Source organism: Corythoichthys intestinalis, chromosome 1 (assembly GCF_030265065.1).
Source record: "Corythoichthys intestinalis isolate RoL2023-P3 chromosome 1, ASM3026506v1, whole genome shotgun sequence".
Lineage (NCBI taxonomy): Eukaryota > Metazoa > Chordata > Actinopteri > Syngnathiformes > Syngnathidae > Corythoichthys > Corythoichthys intestinalis.
Window position 1 is genome coordinate 49,442,298 of NC_080395.1, and position 20,708 is coordinate 49,463,005.

Sequence of the window (20,708 nt, forward strand, 5' to 3'; positions counted from 1 at the left end):
CACCAAGGCCAAAATTCAAAACAAGCACGATAAATAGATTGGTTGTGGTTCCCTGACCAACACTTTTGTTTCCATAACACTGTTCAGAGTTTATTTACAAGCCCAAAGCAGACCGAAAAATTACGCGTGAGGAACATTTGACTGCCTACGGTTAAACAGTAAGTGACCTCACGTCATGTGATGGCCACGGCTAGTTAGGAGCTCTTTTTATGGGAGCCTTTAACAAGAGGTCATGGGATTTATACTGCTGGGATGAATTTTAAATTGCCTTGAATGAGCCTCTCCCACTGCTCTGCTCAAAACACAGGCAGCACTCTCACCCAGAGAGGGAGGAATAGGCTGCATACAGAAAGAGTTGGAGTGGTCAGCACCGGATGAGAGGAGGAGGGACGAGAAAAAAAGGGGGCGGACTGAAGAGGGAGTGGGGATGGGGGGGTCACCAGAAAAGTAGATGAGAGGGAGAGGAAAGAAGGAAACTGAAGGAGTCAGAAGAAGATACTGCAAGCGGAAGAAAGGGGAAAAAAGACAGCTCGGCAAATGATCCTCCCACAGCAGCGTTGATCCGAGGAAAGCTCACCGGGGAGAAAAGAAATTGCGCTTTTCCTTTCTTTTTTTTTTTTTCTTTCTTTTTTTTTTTTGTGGAGGAGAAGAGGAATCTGGAAGCTCCTCAAGTCCCACAAGAGAACATGGACTCTGACTCCGGAGAGCAGAGTGATGGGGACCTCTCACCAGGTACAAAACACTTCATTTCACCTATGTGTCCATGTGCATTCAACGAATTACACGCACTGAACAGGTGCAGGTACAATTGTACCGAACGCTCCAGGTATTTAATAATTATAATAATAATATAATATAATATAATAATAATAATTTAATAATTCATTCATATAGGACATGGGGTCTCAAACTTGCAGCCCAGGGGCCAAATGAGGTCTGCAGGACCATACTGTTGATGGCATGTATTTTGCAATGGTCAAAAAAAACAACACCATATTATTAATTTCAAATGAAATGGATTAATCATTTTGGAATAAAATGAATTCATTAAATCATAATAAATATAATGAGACTAACCCTAACCATTAATACAGACAAGTATAAATAATTCAAAATAAAATAAATCTTTAAAAACAATAATAAAACTAGGTATTTTGCACTAGGAATTTTAGTTTTGTTATATAAATCTCTTGTAAACTCACATAGCTTAACTCTTTGGCTACCATTGACACCATTAGACGTCCAATCCATTTAAACCGAGAAGGGCTGGAAGCGCAGCCCTTGTCATCAATAGGTTTTTTTCAATATCAATTTCCTTTTACTCTGGGCTGGCAGTGAATACGTTAAGACGATGACAACCATCGCCACCCATGGCAGCAAATGAGTTAGTTTAAAAAAAACAACAACAAAAAAAGCTTCCTTTGAAAAATTTTGATTTTTTTTTTTTCCTCATCTAATCTACACTTAATTTCTAAGTAGTTAAAATGTGTTTTTCTCAGCTCTGTTATTCCTCCAAAAATGACTATTTGCTGGTGTTAAGCATGTGGTCAAAGCTGCTGTGCCTTCAGAGTTCAGTCCTGTCGGCGCCAGTTACCGGCAAGCTCCAACACGCGTTTGCTCATCAACACGTCTGAGCGCAGCATCCCTTAGCGCTTCTCTTTTGACACATCTCGTGTAAATACTTTAGCACTTTGTGTGGCTATTGGATGTTATCTAAGCTATCTCTGTTGAATTGTTGCTGTTTGTATGTTAATAGTACTTTGTTGAACTCCACCATCTGTTTGTCCATCTGGCACATGATCGGTCTGTCTTTTGATCCACTGGCAAAGGTTGTGGAACACTGACACACGAGCCAGGTGGCAGCAGAAACGTGGCAGCACCACTTTCATGCAGACATGGTCTGAGATGATCTTTTTAAACTTCCTATTTTGTCAGAGAACAGTACATTCAAGTCCAGGAGAGTTTCCTGAGAGTGAAGGAAAATTATCTTTTTTTAAAACATCCAATTGAATGACTCATACTTAAATGCATCCTGCTTTGTGGCTGCACTGCACTTTTATCATTCGCTTGACTGTCAAGGGAAAGAAAAAGTGGCACGGCTGTCTTGTAAAGGTCAACATTTTTGCTATACGATATTTAATGAAGTCAAGCTGTACAACTACTTAAGTCCTTTGTATTTGAGATGTTAGCAGTGGTTGGCCTCCATTTATAATATATATATATATATTTAGGGGTGTGACAAATTATCGAAATGGTGATATATCGTAATACTTTGTATCCCAAAAGGTTATCGATATGCTCCTGCCAAGAATCAAGATATCATTTTAAAAAGGTGTCAATGTCAAAAAAAATAAAATAAAAAGGAACTAACAAGTTGCTACCAAAATTTTCCACCATAATAGTGTTTCAGTTAACTCTAAGGGTGCATTGATGGTGCACGACGCCCTATCCATTTAGACTGGGAATGTTCGATCATTCGAAACCAGAGCATTCAGTCATTCTGTCCGATTTTCAGGGCATTTACAGGTCACTTGCAGTTCATTTTAGGGCATTCACAGGTCGTTTCCTGTCGAGTTTGAGTCACTGCCTACTCATTTGGGTGATTCCCAGGTCACTTTCTGTTCTGTAACTTAAAATAAACAGAAAGTGGCCCATAAAATACCCCAAAATCAACAGGAAGTAACTGAACATCAACAGGTAAATGACCTTAAATGGCCCAAAATTACCTCATTGCCTGGCATTGGCTGCCACTGACGGGCATAGACGTTCAATCCGTTTGAAGTGGGAGGGATGGCAGCGAATGAACGAACGTTCATTCGCTGCCACCCTCCCAGTTCAAATGGATTGGACGTCTACTAGTGATAAACTCATTCCAATTCACATCAGAAGCTTGTTTTTCTGTTTGTATCCCAAATTGTATCGTATCGTATCGTGAGGTACCAAGAGGTTCCCACTCCTATATACGTCTTTGTTATTAATTAATCTTGACTGGTCGTATAGAAATACAGTATTTGTCCCAAAGAGCTATTATTATTATTATTTTTTTTTTTTTTAATTTGAAAGGATTTTAGTATGCGATTAATTGCACTTTGATACAGAACAGAATGGAAAAAAACTACAAGGGCAAAAACCTAAAATATTTTAAGACATTAATTTGGGAGTGAAAAAATGGCGGGGTGGCATAAAATGTATCCTTTTCATCTATATATTGTTATCTGAGAGGCCTAAATCTCCACGTAACTATAGCAAAAGTTATTTATTTTGTACTTTAGGCGATTTCACGTGAAGACAAATAGTATTTTGACGTACATTTTCAAGGAGCCCCTAGTTTTATGGGTGAATTATGTAAAGGCTAGCACATTGAATAAGTACTGTACATAGATAGATAGATAGATAGATAGATAGATAGATAGATAGATAGATAGATAGATAGATAGATAGATAGATAGATAGATAGATAGATAGATAGATAGATAGATAGATAGATAGATAGATAGATAGATAGATAGATAGATAGATAGATAGATAGATAGATAGATGATCGATCGATCGATCGATCGATCGATCGATCTAAATTCGAAGTTAATTCGTTCCAGGAGCTTGTTTGTAAGTCGAAATAGTCGTATGTTGAGCAGGATTTTCCTATAATACATTATAATTCCATTAATTCGTACAAAATTCTTAATAAATACTGCTGTTACTATTGCAAATAGCAATTACAAAGGGCAAAACAAATGCATTCTGAATAAAAATCTGAATAACAATAATGTAATCATAGCAATAATAATGATAATAATAATACCTGTAATAAAGTAATGAATCTGGTTCTGATGTGGCAGACTTTTTTTTGCTGTACCTGAACGCACCGCGGGTCTGACATGACGGTAAGCAAGAGAGCGCTATTTTACTTTCTGTTTTGATTTTTGTGAGCAGTATAGTACAGTATATACCGTACTGCTCACAAAAATTAAAGGAACACTTTGTTTCTTTAGTTTATATAAGCAGTATATGGCAGAAAACACTCAGGTGACTTGAAGTTCCGCTCTGAGACCCCCAATTTGGCCAAATTTCAAAACTGTCCGATATGCATGTGTGATATATCATTGGAAAGCTTAAAAACCTAAATTTTGGGGGGGGAAGAAAAACAAGAAAAACATTTAAACAGCAAAACCCTAACTGGAGATGAGAGCATGCAGGAGCAGAATTAAAGACGCTACGATTTTTAATGCGATATTATCGCGTACTTACAGTGGGGCAAATAAGTATTTAGTCAACCACCAATTGGGCAAGTTCTCCTACTTGAAAAGATTAGAGAGGCTTGTAATTGTCAACATGGGTAAACCTCAACCATGAGAGACAGAATGTGGGGAAAAAAAAAACAGAAAATCACATTATTTGATTTTTAAAGAATTTATTTCCAAATTAGAGTGGAAAATAAGTATTTGGTCATCTACAAACAAGCAAGATTTCTGGCTGTTCAAGAGATATAACTTCTTCTAACGAGGTCTAACGAGGCTCCACTTGTTACCTGTATTAATGGCCCCTGTTTTAACTCATTATCGGTATAAAAGACACCTATCCACAACTTCAGTCAGTCACACTCCAAACTCCACTATAGCCAAGACCAAAGAACTGTCGAAGGACACCAGAGACAAAATTGTAGACCTGCACCAGGCTGCGAAGACTGAATCTGCAATAGGTAAAACACTTGGTGTAAAGAAATCAACTGTGGGAGCAATTATTAGAAAATGGAAGACATACAAGACCACTGACAATCTCCCTCGATCTGTGGCTCCATGCAAGATCTCACCCCGTGGTGTCAAAATGATAACAAGAACTGTAAGCAAAAATCCCAGAACCCCAAGGGAGGAAGTAGTGAATGACCTACAGAGAGCTGGGACCACAGTAACAAAAGCTACTATCAGTAACACAATGCGCCGCCAGGGACTCAAATCCTGCACTGCCAGACCTGTCCTCCTGCTGAAGAAACTACACGTCCAGGCCCGTCTGCAGTTCGCTAGAGAGCATTTGGATGATCCAGAAGAGGACTGGGAGAATGTGTTATGGTCAGATGAAACCAAAATAGAACTTTTCGGTAGAAACACAGTTCCTCTTGTTTGGAGGAGAAAGAATACTGAATTGCATCCGAAGAACACCATACCCACTGTGAATCATGGGGGTGGAAACATCATGCTTTGGGGCTGTTTTTCTGCAAAGGGACCAGGGCGACTGATCTGTGTAAAGGAAAGAATGAATGGGGCCATGTATCGAGAGATTTTGAGTGAAAATCTCCTTCCATCAGCAAGGGCATTGAAGATGAGACGGGGCTGGGTCTTTCAGCATGACAATGATCCCAAACACACAGCCAGGGCAACAAAGGAGTGGCTTCGTAAGAAGCATTTCAAGGTCCTGGAGTGGCCTAGACAGTCTCCAGATCTCAACCCCATAAAAAATCTGTGGAGGGAGTTGAAAGTCCGTGTTGCCCAATGACAGCCCCAAAACATCACTGCTCTAGAGGGGATCTGCATGGAGGTATGGGCCAAAATACCAGCAACAGTGTGTGAAAAGCTTGTGGAGAGTTACAGAAAATGTTTGGCCTCCGTTATTGCCAACAAAGGGTACATAACAAAGTATTGAGATGAACTTTAGGTATTGACCAAATACTTATTTTCCACCATGATTTGCAAATAAATTCTTTAAAAATCAAACAATGTGATTTTCTGTTTTTTTTCCACATTCTGTCTCTCATGGTTGAGGTTTACCCATGTTGACAATTACAGGCATCTCTAATATTTTCAAGTGGGAGAACTTGCACAACGAGTGGTTGACTAAATACTTATCTACCCCACTGTACCTTGTTTCGATCCAAAAACTCCATATAGCATGTATCACCGAGATTCAAGACACAGAGGTGAATGGCCACAGCCAGATTTTTGGGGGATTTTATGGGTGAAACATGGTAATATAACAAGGGTCGCGATACAGAAATCGCAGACATCAAGGAGTGGTCAAGATGTTATTTTTCATATATAGTCACACATATATATCTCAAATATTACCCTTTTAAACGTTCTTTTTTTTTATTATTTTCTTTGTTTAGATCGATTATTTATCATCTAAAATATTGGGGAAAATGCGACAGTAACGAAAAAAAAATACAACTAAGTGATAGTTATGAGGTAGATATCCGTGACTTTTTTACAGACGGCAATTTTTTCATTGTGACGTAATTTGTTTAAATGTTTAAAATTTGCAACTAAATAATTTTTTTAAGTTTTTTTTTTTTTTTTTTTAAACTAAATATTAGACATCAATTAATGATTCAAAGCTAAAAATGAAAGACATTTCAAATATTAAATACGATTACTTACTAACTAAAAGTTCCATGTTTTGGAATACACCCCGTATTTAAAATGTGTGTGTTCTTCTTTAACTGGTAAAATCTTTTGTAATTAATTTATTTTATTAATGCATTAAAGTCCCACCCCTACTTGTGAGATGAGAAATGTGTGCTAAATATAGAGTCCTTACTATGTACACTGGAGCGAAGTGTCAAAAGAGGAAATATTGATGTGTTTTGTACAAAGTGACCTTTTTGGCTTGAACAGTTTATGGTTGTCATTAGTAAGCATATTTTATTATACAACTTGCCTCCACTCGGTAACCTCTGACTCGCATCAGGGGAGATGCTTGATCCAAGCCTGTTGAAAAACATCATTTGAATCCTAGTGTTCCAATGCCTGAGGAGTACCACTTACATAACTGTAACAGTGTTGAACAGGGTCTTAAATGGTTTGGTGCAATAGATGGAATAGGAAATTTGCTCTTTACAAAAAAATCAACATTCGCCTGTCAGTGGCTATTCACTGCATTACCATCCAAAATTTTGAATTGATTTTTTTTTTTTTTGTTGCAACTCCAGTACCTGTTTCACTTTCTCGGCCAAAAACTTTTGTGGCTGAAGTAGATTCCTCTGGCGACTGCCATTATACTGGTGGACAGTGAGTCAGCTCGCAGCCTATTTTGGCAACACAATCCTGATGATTCAGTCGGCCAGAAATCCTTCTGCCATCTGCTAAAGTTATTTCCACGCATTTTTGCCGACTCTAACATTGCAGTGGAGCTCAGACTTGTTCCGGAACTGTTTGGGAGTGTAGTGTATGCCGACTGTAACATCCATAGGGGCATGATGGCTGTTGGATTGTATTATAAACAAAGACACTACAGTCTTTATTTGATGACACAATAAAATGTAACCCTCAGCCAGGACATATCTGTATTCACAACTGTCCTCACTCACAAGTGACAAAAAATGCACTGTTGTTATTACTTTTATGAATGTTTTTTTTTTTTTTTTTTTTTTTTTAACCAATCAGTATTAACCTTTTCTAGAGCAGTCATTGAACTCATTGGCTGCCTTTGACAAATGATCGCTGTCAACCCTCCCTATCAAAATGGATTGGACGTCTAGCACCATCAATGGCATTGAAAGATGAGCATTTGCAATCAATAGTGGGCAATGAGTGTATTGCTATTTGTATTCATTCTGCATGTATTTATTTTGTTTTTAGCAACTTTTTATCGGTTTATAAATCTTGAATGAATAGAGTGATTAATATTTAAATATAAGACCTGGTGTCCATACATGTGGACATTTTTGGATCATGTATGCCATAGACTTCACCATCATCGTCATCTGATGGTGAAGTCTATGTGTAGGCCTCATTTGTGTGCCAAATGTTAATATTAAGGCCTACAACTAGTCTTAATGCGCCATAATCTACTGTACTAATAAGCTCAATTGTCTGAATGGTGGTGACAAAGTGCACATTGTCCTGAAAGGCCATTCTATAAGAGACGGTGTGTTGGTCCTGCTTCCCCCACGTTTTTAATCAGATCCACAGATGGAGCGTGCTCACTGCACCCCAGCTCACGACACACACACCCCTCCCACATCCCAGACTCCACGAGCTGCTTCTGGAAAATTGAAACACAAACTGTAAAACAAAAAAAGAGCAAAGCTGAAAGTGGAAAAGGCAACTCAGGAGATTTTTTTCCTCTTATGGTTGCAAAGAGCAAACGCTTGGACCCGCAGGTGTTATATGCATCATGTGACAGGTTTCATAACGATCTGTGGGACATTCGGAGAGGAATTTAGTTTCTGTCTGCTTGAGTTGGTAAAACACGGACATAAACCAGAGGTATTTTGAGCAGACCTCACAAAAAGTGTGTGGTTTGATTGGACACAAAGCGAACAGCGATTGGCTATTGGGCTATTAGTTCAATGTCCAGTTGTGGTTTTGGACTCACAGTAGATTGTAATAGTGATGGAAAGTAAAAATAACAAAAGTACCTAACACCTAAACTCACAACAAGAACAGAGCCAATAGTGCTATTATGATGTATGAGTTGGAAGAGCAATTAGAGGGACCTCATTTAATGTTATTACAGTATTCCCAATATTCAGCAATAATAGTAATACCAAAATCAGGGTGGCACATTTTTTTTTTGTCTTGAGAGCAACATTTCAAACAATCAACCCAAAATTTTCTACCTACCTACCCACAAACACACGAATACTGTATACAGTGGGGCAAATAAGTATTTAGTCAACCACTAATTGTGCAAGTTCTCCCTCTTATTAGAGAGACCTTTAATTGTCAACATGCGTAAACCTCAACCACGAGAGACAGAATGTGACAACAACAACAAAAAAACAGAAAATCACATTGTTTGATTTTTAAAGAATCTGTTTGCAAATCATGGTGGAAAATACGTATTTGGTCAATAACAAAGGTTCATCTGAATAATTTGTTATGTACCCTTTGTTGGCAATAACAGAGGCCAAACGTTTTCTGTAACTCTTCACGAGCTTTTCACAGTGTTGCTGGTATTTTGGCCCATTCCTCCATGCAGATCTCCTCTAGAGCAGTGATGTTTTGGGGCTGTAATTGGGCAACACGGACTTTCAACTCCCTTCACAGATTTTCTATGGGGTTGAGATCTGGAAACTGGCCAGGCCACTCCAGGACCTTGAAATGCTTCTTACGAAGCCACTCCTTTGTTGCCCTGGCTGTGTGTTTGGGATCATTGTCATGCTGAAAGACCCAGCCACGTCTCATCTTCAATGCCCTTGCTGACGGAAGGAGATTTTCACTCAAAATCTCTCGATACATGGCCCCATTCATTCTTTCCTTTACACAGATCAGTCGTCCTGGTCCCTTTGTAGAAAAACAGCCCCAAAGCATGATGTTTCCACCCCCATCCTTCCCAGTGGGTATGGTGTTCTTCGGATGCAATTCAGTATTCTTTCTCCTCCAAACACGAGAACCTGTGTTTCTACCAAAAAGTTATATTTTGGTTTCATCTGACCATAACACATTTTCCCAGTCCTCTTCTGGATCATACAAAAGCTCTCTAGCGAACCGCAGACGGGCCTGGACGTGTACTTTCTTCAGCAGGGGGACAGGTCTGGCAGTGCAGGATTTGAGTCCCTGGCGGCGCATTGTGCTACTGATAGTAGCCTTTGTTACTGTGGTCCCAGCTCTCTGTAGGTCATTCATTAGGTCCCCCCGTGTGGTTCTGGGATATTTGCTCACCGTTCTTGTTATCATTTTGACGCAACGGGGTGACACGGGGTGTCTTGCATGGAGCCCCAGATCGAGGGAGATTATCAGTGGTCTTGTATGTCTTCCATTTTCTAATAATTGCTCCCACACTTGATTTCTTTATACCAAGCATTTTACCTATTGCAGATTCAGTCTTCCCAGCCTGGTGCAGGTCTACAATTTTGTCTCTGGTGTCCTTCGACAGCTCTTTGGTCTTGGCCATAGTGGAGTTTGGAGTGTGACTGACTGAGCTTGTGGACAGGTGTCTTATACCAATAATGAGTTAAAACAGGTGCCATTAATACAGGTAACGAGTGGTGCCTCGTTAGACCTCGTTAGAAGAAGTTAGACCTCTTTGACAGCCAGACATCTTGCTTGTTTGTAGGTGACCAAATACTTATTTTCCACTCTAATTTGGAAATATATTCTTTAAAAATCAAACAATGTGATTTTCTTTTTTTTTTCCACATTCTGTATCTTATGGTTGAGGTTTACCCATGTTGACAATTACAGGCCTCTCTAATCTTTTCAAGTAGGAGAACTTGCACAATTGGTGGTTGACTAAATACTTAATTGCCCCACTGTATACGTGTATGAACCCCTAAAGTACACAACGACTGAGAATATTTTTGGTCATCACCTTGCTCCAATGACTTGCACTGAATGGAAACTCACTCAGAACGAAGCCTTGCTGATTTCCTTACCTTTAAGAAAAAATATCTTCCCCTGCCACACCATTACCTTTCCTGCTCCGCCTTGTCATGTTCTATCTCTTAGTACTGTAAGTGCAATTTTTCCTCACTCTCAATCGCTTAATAAGACGTAATAATTTTGTATATTTGTGTTCTATTCCTGTCCCCTTAAAGCCTAATCTGTCCAGTTGCAATTTCTCAATAAACATCATGATAAGTATAAACAACCGCAAGAGGAGTACACTAAAACTCCCCTGTGGCACAATAAAACTGTTCCAGCCGTTCCAAACATTCAGATTTACTATTCTGTGGGAAAAACAAAAACAAAAATTTGGCCCAGAAAGAAAAATGAATGACTGGTGCCTGAACAAAAGTGATTTTCACTCCATCTTTCTCCATCGCAGCTCACAGACACCCTGTTGGGCAGCTAAGGGGGTTTGGGAATATACATATTGTGCATGACATCTTGTCGTGGTTGTGGTCTTTGAGAAAGTGCGAGGCCGAGTTGGGGAATCTCAGTGGAAGAAATAACATTTTTGCTTTGTCTGAATTAAAAGAACTTTGATTCTTTGCTATTCAGTCACGCTCATTGACCAGAGTATCTCCGAGTGACGTGTGCCAGAATGTCCCAGAATACAAGGAAGTCTCAGCTCTCCAAAACAATATGGGTGTAGGGGAAAAGTCATTCTACCACATTGCATGGATGTGGTCATTTCTTTGTTATACTTGATTCTTGTTTTATTAGTGTCGTAAATGACAGTCAAAGGCTAGACACCAGGGAGGGTTGGTGCATGATAGGCTAGTAGGGCTCTGGCACAGGTTCCTCCACTATACCTTCACTGTCAGCTGCTGCTACTTCACTTCTATTCACACATATTTTATGCGCAATACTTACGTGCAATATATTAACATGCAATATTCAATGTCTTCACTGTCAAACTGCTGCTACTTCACTCGATTATGCACTACCTGAACATAGGAATATCCCATAAACTTTTCATATTTTTTGGGATTTTATAATTTTATACTTGCAAGTCACTTTGAGATTTCTGTAAAGGGAGATCTATTCTATTCTATTCTATTCTATTCTATTCTATTCTATTCTATTCTATTCTATTCTATTCTATGCAAAGCCTGACTGGTTTACCTGTATGTTAATCATATGAAAATTCCAATAGCCAGGAGGGATGACAGATATGTCTGTGGACAAGTGGACTTTCTGTTTTATCTCGATTTTAACGAGGACACGGATCGAACAGTCAAATGCGATCAGTATACAGGTCTTCTCGGCTAGCAACGTACCTAAATTACGCGATTTCAACTGTACAACGCCGGAGTCGCTTCTGCCATTTTAGCGCAGGTCGACTGACACGGATATTACCGCGTCATCGTATAATGTCCAGGACTTAACTGGGGCGCGGCATGTATAAAAGCAGCCGGTTAATTCCCGGGCCACAGCGCGAAGGCTGATGACGTAAATATCATGGCGGGCTGATCGTCATTTCCTCCATCTTCGTAGCGATGAAAAGCGGTAAGATGAAAAGCGGTAAACAAACATTGCAATTTCTGGCAAACCAGAAAGCTAGCAAAATTAAAACTGAAAACATAACGAAATTAAATTGCTACTGGTTCTTAGAGCCGAGTAAACGAAAATTTCCATATTTGGAAATGAGTGGTTCATATTGTTGTTGACCAAAAATGAAGTAATGTCTGGGTTATAAAATCCCGTCTGAAAGTGTCCAACCCGGGTAATTCCTGGTACATCTCCCCATATCTGAAAGCCATGACAGTCACGTAACAGTAACACCTCTCATTATTGATGGTAAGTACAGTATCTTATTTTTTACTTTATTTTATTAATACGACGTATAATACATGTTTTTGGATAGTTATTTTGAGTTTTAGGGGGTGTTTAAGGGTACTGAAAGGGTTAGTTCTGATTTAAGAGTAAATTCCAGTTACGTTGCCAGCGTAGGATTGGAACTCGTTCGTAACCTGGGGACTACCTGCATTAGGCACTTGTGACCTTAATGAATCAACCCAAAGAAAAGAAATGGTATGTACAATGCTCATTACACACTGGAGAGATCAGTATTTAGTGAGCAAATAGAACATTGAGGCAGTAGTTTGAACTTGCCAAATAGTGATCCTACTCATAAATTGTTTAACTGTTCATTACATCATTATAACCCAATGCAGAAAATTGAAAACCGTGAAAGTGTTCCTCTCCAAATTTCAGATCATTTCCTATCCAAATAAGCTCGTGGGAAACCAGAACTATATGTGTGGTTTACAACATTAAATTAGAATAGGGAAATGGAGATTCAAATGTGAGTTTTTCTAGTAGGCTTGGATTAGAGCAAACACATGTGGGGGTTGGATTTACGCTGTCAGTGCAAGAGGGTTCAGTTTCCAGGAGGGATTTATTCTCTGCCAAGCTGAGACAACTTTTCAAATGCATGTTTGTGAGAAGAAGTGAACCGCAGTTATTTCCTTGTCATTAGTTAGCGGTGGTGCACGGCCGGCCCAGGCCAGGCGGAGAACAACGCTATGGCCTTGCACGCAACACTATCAGGTCTTCAAGGCCTACGTTTAACTGTGTTTCAATGCGTTTAAAACAAAAACTGACATCACGAATCAGGTTTCAATTGCAAATTGTACAACTTCAGGGACATTTAGCTGTAGGATTTTACTTCATGTATTGTTTTTTTAGAATGTGAGATCATTTAGCTCACCCACGTTTTATTTTATTTTATGAGTTTCCGAAATGCTAAATGGTCCTCGATTTGCTGAATGCGCACTGCCGTTATCTAACTCCGAGCGTAATCACTCAACTTATTTTTATTCCTTGTGGTTTGAATAGAAAAAACACATGTGGTCCAGCTTCAATGGATGCCGATTCAACATGTGAGGAGAGCAGATGTGGCCTAAGGCGGTTACTTGATTGTACTGCAAAACCCACAGTGTGACAGAACAACATCAAATTTAGCCAAAGGTCAAATTTCATTGCTCATGAGACTGACAAGCATCTTTGAATTCAACATAGAAAAAAAAGCAATTCATCAATTTCAAACTTTAAACAATATAAACAATTCCGTGTGATGAATTTACTTATTTTTGGCAAGTCAATTTTCCCCATTGGAATTAAGTAAAACCACAAAATATAATTATTAAAAACATCTTTGTAAATAGGATAAATTTATTTTTGGGATACAATAATATAGAACAGCTCCTGATCATGATCCCGTACAGATACCATGTTGTTTGAAAAATATGGTTATATTTTTTAATACCAAATTTCTGCATACTGCCTTGAATGTAAAGTATTTGCTATCATAGCTTGGTCAGACACTGCTAATTGTCTGGCATTGACGACGCTAGAGTGATGAATCGATATAAATTCAAACTAGACGGATAAGGTCAGATGAATGGACATTTATCATCATCATGGAAAGGGAGAAAAGCGTTTTCTTTCCGGTTGCTCGTGTACCTGGCGGCTATCTTGGGTAGGATAACTAGCGGTTGGAAGTTAGATCTCGAAAGTACAGTATATACTGCGCAGCATCGACATGTTATTTCTTAGTACTCTCTGATATCGGTGACATCCTTTTAGTGCCGTATATCGATACTAGTATCGACACCAGTAACGTAGCAAGTAAATTTAATTCAAACGACATAAAAAAATTTTTAAAAGCACATTTCTTCTTCGGGATCTGCTAGCAATTTGATACTGAAATCATTGCAAACAAGTTTTAATGTAATAACTTCATGTTAAAACGTGATAAGTGTCATGTTTGAACATGATAACATGTTTAATTTCCAGTGTCTTTGACGATGTTAGACGTCCAATCATGTACCGGTAACTATTCTCATTCTTCTGCTGTGAATATAAATGATTTTGTCACTCATATAAATTTAAAGTGCAGAAGTTGAGGTCCACGCCCGTTTTTACTTGAAGTCAATCGACCAAGTAAAACGGGAGATAATGTCATTTGAGTTTTATAGTTTTATTTCCCTCATAAATAAGCATTAGAACACTGCATGGACCATCTGTTATGTCCATATTTCCATCATTTCTTGTCGTTTTTCAAAACCGGAAGCACCACGAAAGACTACATATCCTAGGACCCATTGTGAGGTCAAGAAGGACGGATGTAATATGAACATTTTTAATAAATTGCCAAGCGAGGCGTCACCTTAGGAAAGGGAAGCGGGGTAGCAAGCGACGGCTGGTTGGATTGAGCGAGCGACTTTGAAACGTGCGGAATGAAGCGAAAACAAAATTTAGCGCAAGCTAATTCATTTTTTTCATCAACTCGAGGAAGGGGATCGACCAGATTTGTCGTTGGTTTCTTCGGATGAGTCTGGGAGTTGGGAAGAGTGACAGGCTCACAGCGGAAACGGCGGAATAGTGGGCTGTGTGACGTAGTGTATGATGTGGCCCTTTGTCCTGTTCAAAGGGTAACTGAGTGGCATGCCTGAAAAAAATTGAACTGAGCTAGTTTATTGTCAATAATTTTTAAAATACATTTTTTTCACTGCTCATTCATTCATTCATTTTCCAAGCCGCTTATCCTCATTAGGGTTGGGGGGGTGATGGAGCCAATCCCAGATAACTATGGGCATGTAGGCAGGGTACACCCTAACTCGGTTGCTATATTTAATTTTTTTTTTTTTTTCACTATCAATCTTTTCAATTTGTATATAGATGTGTGTGTTCGAGAAGCTTGATTGCATACTTTTGATTAGGTGGTGGATACATTACCTAACCAGTACCTAACCTCACAAAGAGATATCCTCCAAACCCTTTTTGTGTTACATGATATAAATGTATTTTTTAATTTTTTTTTTAACTATTTTGCACTGTTGGTCTACTTTATATAACCTGTTTTGACCATTGTATGTGTAAAGGCCAAAAATGTAAATGACCATACGTGCTGTTTCTGTTGAATTGTCAAAGATAAAACTATTCAGTCTTTTTTTTTTTCTGTTGAATGTTTATCCTAACAAGTTGAATAAATATTATCAAGCTTCAAACTGTTCATTGAGCACGTTTGGCTTAGAGCTACCCAGACTAGTTGACATAGTCGACATCATCGATGACGTAAATCCGTCGACGAGCACAACATCCCGTCGACGGTTAATAAAGGGCTAAAAAATATATATGCGTGGAAAGTTCAGAATGTCAGACGCTCTGTATGCATGCGGGGAAAGCAGCACAAAACCAAAAAAGCGCACCAGAGTGTCCAAAACATTGACTTATTTCAAAGAAACAAAGGAGGGTACACTCTTGTGTCCTGTCTCTTCAATGCCAAGCTTGGCTGCACGTCGGCGGTGAATAAACACCTAAAGCGCCGTCACCCAGTTTGTAAGTCCATCTAACTAACTAACGATATGTTTTATTGAAGTTTCTAAGCCTGTCGCGATATGCAGTGAGTCCATTTATAGGACGGAAAATAAAAATAAGGGCGGTAATTTTCACGGCTGCATTTTATCGCTGCGCGCGTGAGTGCGCGTATACATTGGTGCGTGCTTGCTGATGGCATGAGACTCCAGTTCCTTTCGCTTATCAACCGTTGTAGAATTAAAGTCCAGTCATACAAAATAAAAAACACATCTATGTTAAACACTGTAACGTTAGCACTGCTACACTGAGGTGAATGGGGGAAAAAGGCAAGCTACTTTAGCCTGCTATAAAACATTGGCAGTCGTCTTGTGAAAGCATACTTGCGGTTAAAAGGTGACACTTCAAACACGAAAAATCGCTGGTAAACAGCATTTGCAAACGAAAAAAAAATCTATTGCTGACACTACATGCAATGACAAAAAGCTAAAAACATAAAGCTGAAGTTAGCGGTTTAGCGAACGTACTTCCGGTGAACATTTCAAAATAAAAGCATGTCATGTTCGTCACATAAAAAGCGATTTCTGGAGTTAATCGCACATACTTCAGAATTCAGATTCTACACTAAGAAGACCTTTAAAATGCGTACGACAGGAGAAAAAACGTTTTAAAAAGGATTATTATGTAAATTAGAATCATATATTGAGACGATTCGACTATATACAACAATTTAGCAAAGCCCAGATGACGAAAAATTAGTCTTTTAATCTGCCGGTTAGCCACGCCTACCATTATAGGGCTCTAGCGTCCCCAACAGGTGGATGACGTCAGCGGAGTCACGATTTCTTCTGATTTAGTATGCAGCCTATTGAGGGGGAATTATTCACAACGAGGAAAACGCGACAAAGAGAGCCACAAAATGTCATTGTTTCAGTCTATCTACTCCAATATTTATACAGGATATTCTTTTTATCCAAGTATTTTTCCCCAATAGCTAAATAAATGGCTTGAGAAGGACCAGTCAGCCCGTTGAGGGGGAATTATTCAGAACGAGGAAAATGTGACGAAGAGAGCCGCAAAATGTCATTGTTTCAGTCTCTCTACTCCAATATTTTTACAGGATATTCTTTTTATCCAAGTATTTTTCCCCAATAGCTAAATAAATGGCATGGTCATGACAAATAACAGTCTTGTGCTAAATGGAATATGCAATAATAAAAATGCATTTATTAAAGACGACATGGCAAAATTACTCCATAATGGTCCAAACTGTTGACTTCACCTTTACTGTCGCACCACCCGAACGATATTTTATGCCACCTAAATCGGGCTTATGTCATTTCCCTTCCCCGGATTCGGAGAATGTAAACAAACCAAGAGGCGTGACAGCTAGCCGACATGCTAACCCGAACCGAGTGATGTTTCAAAGTCTTCGAAGCAGAAAATCACACATAACTAACCCGTATCATTTCACATGACGACTGGATTGTCGATTGTCAGCAATTTACAGCTCGTTCCCCTACTACGGACAGGAGAGTTCGCCAGGGAAGCAGCTGGACAATGTTACTAATGTGTATGAGGAGAGCTTTTTACATGCCCATTCATGATCAAACGTAAGTAGTCCTTTATTTAAAGAAAGTTTGTAGTATTTACTTTGTAATCGCTGTATTCGCGGCTATTTTTAACTTAAGTAGCAATTTCTGATCGATCGGAAAATTTGACAGAACACCGGGCACATGAGCACAATAAGCCGAAGATAGTGCTCTCCCGGCGGTGGGCTGTGAGACAAGCCGCCGGTGTTGTGCCGAAAAATAGCCGCCCCGCACATGATGTTCACTCACTTCCTCGTAAGTCCCATTGTCCTACAGTAGTAGGCTTGTTTTGGCCAATATCCACCGGTGAATGGGAACCTTTTGAAACCCCAAAAAGGCGCACACGCCTCTCCCTCATACAGCAAGATTTTTCTGCAGCCGTTTGGCTGGCGTGATTCAAAAAATAAATGTATTAATCTGCAAAATTAGATTAATCCTTAGTGCTTCTTATACAACAGCACGGCTGTATAGTGAAGAGGACTCCTTCCTCCGTACACGTCAAAGCGCCCTCTTTCTCAACGCGACACTGTTGCCGGAAGTCACTTATTTTCATGGCGTGGCAGTCAAAAAACTAAATAAATATAGCGATCGCTTCCACACACATCCAAGCGGTCCATTTCATTCAGAAGCATAAAATACCGCGTGCATTATGAAATAAACATGCTTTTTCGTGCCACAGGCACTTTAAAATGACGCCCTTTATGAAAAATCTGATTGGCAATGAATAATTATTATAATTACTATAATCATGGGTGCACATATTTTTTTTGCCCAGGTTCTCAGAGGAGGACCTGGAGATGTGACTTGGTCCTCATTGTGCTTGAGAGCCGACCCGCCTGATGCGATAAAATTATGACAAGCTTTACTTAGAGCCAATTACCTTTAATTAAATATATAAACAATTAACACTTGATTAAACTTAAACTGGCACAACAAAATTGCCATTACTTTGAAGTGAAATGTAAAGAAATAAACATAAAAGCACAAATTCAAAATAAAGGGCATTCAAATGCGGCTCCCACATTAACTCCAAGCCTTTGTAAAAGTAGGATGTCCTCCTCATAAGAGCTCATTGAACGTGCATGTTTAGCTTTGTGAAAAGCGAGCAAAAACACGTTTGTCAGTGCATGGCACTGTTCTTCAATTACTTTTTCCGCCACTTGTCCATAGGGCGAGTGGGGTCCTGTCTGACATCGATAGTTTGCTTAATTGCCACATGCTGTTTTTTTCATGCTTTTCAAAGTTTGGATGGCTAAAATTCTTTGACCCTATATAAAATGCGCTGCTCTTATTAATGACATTGGGATTCTCACGGGAAAAGTTGCACCACATTTCTGTGCGAGCATCATTTGCTTCTAGCCATGGTACCTCCTGCAGCCACTTTTCAGCAAAAGTCCTTTTTTCTGGTAGGTCTGGTGACGTCTCTGTCGTCTGTCTGTCTTTTGACGGGGGCTGGGGAACACGGAAATAATTACTCAGTGGGGCCTGCCTCTTTGACATTTTGAGAAGTGATTTTCTCGTGTCTACCGCAAATATAGTGGTCAGCCATCGGTACGCAAAAGCGTATGGAAGCCGTTGAGGGCCAGCGCGTTTGTCTACGTACAGTACGCATGCGCGCATGCGGACCACTTATGTGCACCCCTGACTATAATACTATTATATATAGTACTATACTAGGATATTAATGCTAGGTGTTTTTTTAAGAATTGTTTGAATCATGTTGGAAAGGCGAAGTCAGTGTTCTGAATCTGTTTACATTCCATTCTTTTGCACTAGTTAATTCTATCATCATTTGAACTCATTGTTTATTTGTGATTTAATATTGCTATTTACGTGTTTATTTGTACTTTAATAAATAATTTAAGTGTTCCAATATGTTTTTGTGAATTGATAAGCATCAACAAAAATTTAATTGCTAAATTAGTTTAAAAAAAATTTTTTTTTTAATTATTAGATTAGTCGACTAATCGTAAAAATAGTCGGCTGACTAATCGGGAGAAAATTAGTCGTTTGGGACAGCCCTAGTTTGGCTGTCAATGGGACATCAATATTACAAATTTTGACAAAAGATTTGGGGATTTTTTTGTCTTCTTGGGTCCAAAATGTTGATTATAATTGGTCAGTGAAGAAAACAAAAATTTGGACATGAAGGTTATGGTGTCCTGAAAAAAGGGACCCAACCAGGCCATTGTGAACAATTTGTTCTTTGAAATATAAAGGCAACATCAAAGGCATGCAAGTTTCAACAAAATGGGCCCAGGTGTTAAAGGGTTACCCTTAAGACGTCATTTAAAACATTATAAACGTCAAACTCAGCAGGTTCAAACATGAAATTTATCACATTATAAACATTATTTTGAAAAGATATTGAACTATAATAATTATAATATTTCTAGTTAGTTTTCTTGCTTCAAGAGGAACAGCAGTCCGAGCTCCAACCTCTTGGTCCTCTTTCAAGCTTCCCACAGGCCCAATTGGACGTAAAAAAAGTCCGAATGGGTGAACTAGTAAACAAGCCAGGAGGCCAGAGTTATGGGGAGGGTTGGCATCGTCCAGATGGTTGTGCATGTGAGCATTGTGTGTCAAGTGGCCGTGCGGGTCTATTTAAAAGCAATGTTACGCCACGCTGAGACTTGGCGAGGTGCAATGACAAGAGCTACTCAACCCAGGCCGGAAAACATTTACTTCTCCAGTGAAATATAGTCAGAGAGGATGAGATTGGCAAAATGAGTGACCCAGGAGATGTTTCTCGCAAGTGGGTAAGTGGATCTGACTCAAACGGATTATGACAATTTGTCATTTTCCTTCTACCACCCTCAGCTTCTTAGAATTCAAATATCTGTGTCACTCGTTCTCAAATGATGTGACATCTGCAGAGTTTTATTTTTCCACCTACCCACACACATCACTCCTTCCCCGATGAGTGAATAGCGTGAAATGAAGATGTACATGTATTTTAAGACTTTTAAAGCAAAATTTCTTTTCTGCCCTGCCTTCTCTCCTAAAAGCTTTGCTTCTCTTAGATGAATTTAAGAAAGAGATAAATCATGTCAAAGTAGGTTTTTAAAATATATACATAAATATTAAAAAAAAAAAAAAAAAACTAATGAATAAGTAGTATCACTAAGTTTTGATTAAATCTAAATAAAAATGCCTTCAAATGGACAAAGTCACCACATAAAGTGTTATTTTTTCAGTCTGATGATGCTTGGAGTATTGGATGAATAAGAGTTTTTGTCATTGAACTTCAATTGGAATCATTAGGCTTGTTGATCATGTGGCAACAACTGCATCAAAACCATAAAACTATTGGATTCCTGATAATGCACAGATTGCAAAATAAGGCCCCTGCTCCCTAGAAAATAAAATAAACCTTTTCATCTCATGAAAGAGATAAATTATTCACAGTAATTTGCATATTTTGTCTTCAATGTGGTCAACACAGAGATTTACAATAGAATATATTTAGAAC

At 38.9% G+C, this 20,708-nt stretch overlaps 1 protein-coding gene across 1 annotated transcript in view; it reads left to right on the forward strand.

The window, feature by feature from the left end:
* The first annotated feature begins 469 nt into the window (after nt 1–469).
* Nucleotides 470–20,708, forward strand: part of tnfaip8l3 (tumor necrosis factor, alpha-induced protein 8-like 3) — a 51,635-nt gene continuing 31,396 nt past the window's right edge. Inside the window, exon 1 of the mRNA XM_057853348.1 lies at nt 470–732. Coding sequence (XP_057709331.1) covers nt 687–732 — 46 coding nt within the window. The 5' untranslated portion in view covers nt 470–686. The remainder of the gene's footprint in view (nt 733–20,708) is intronic.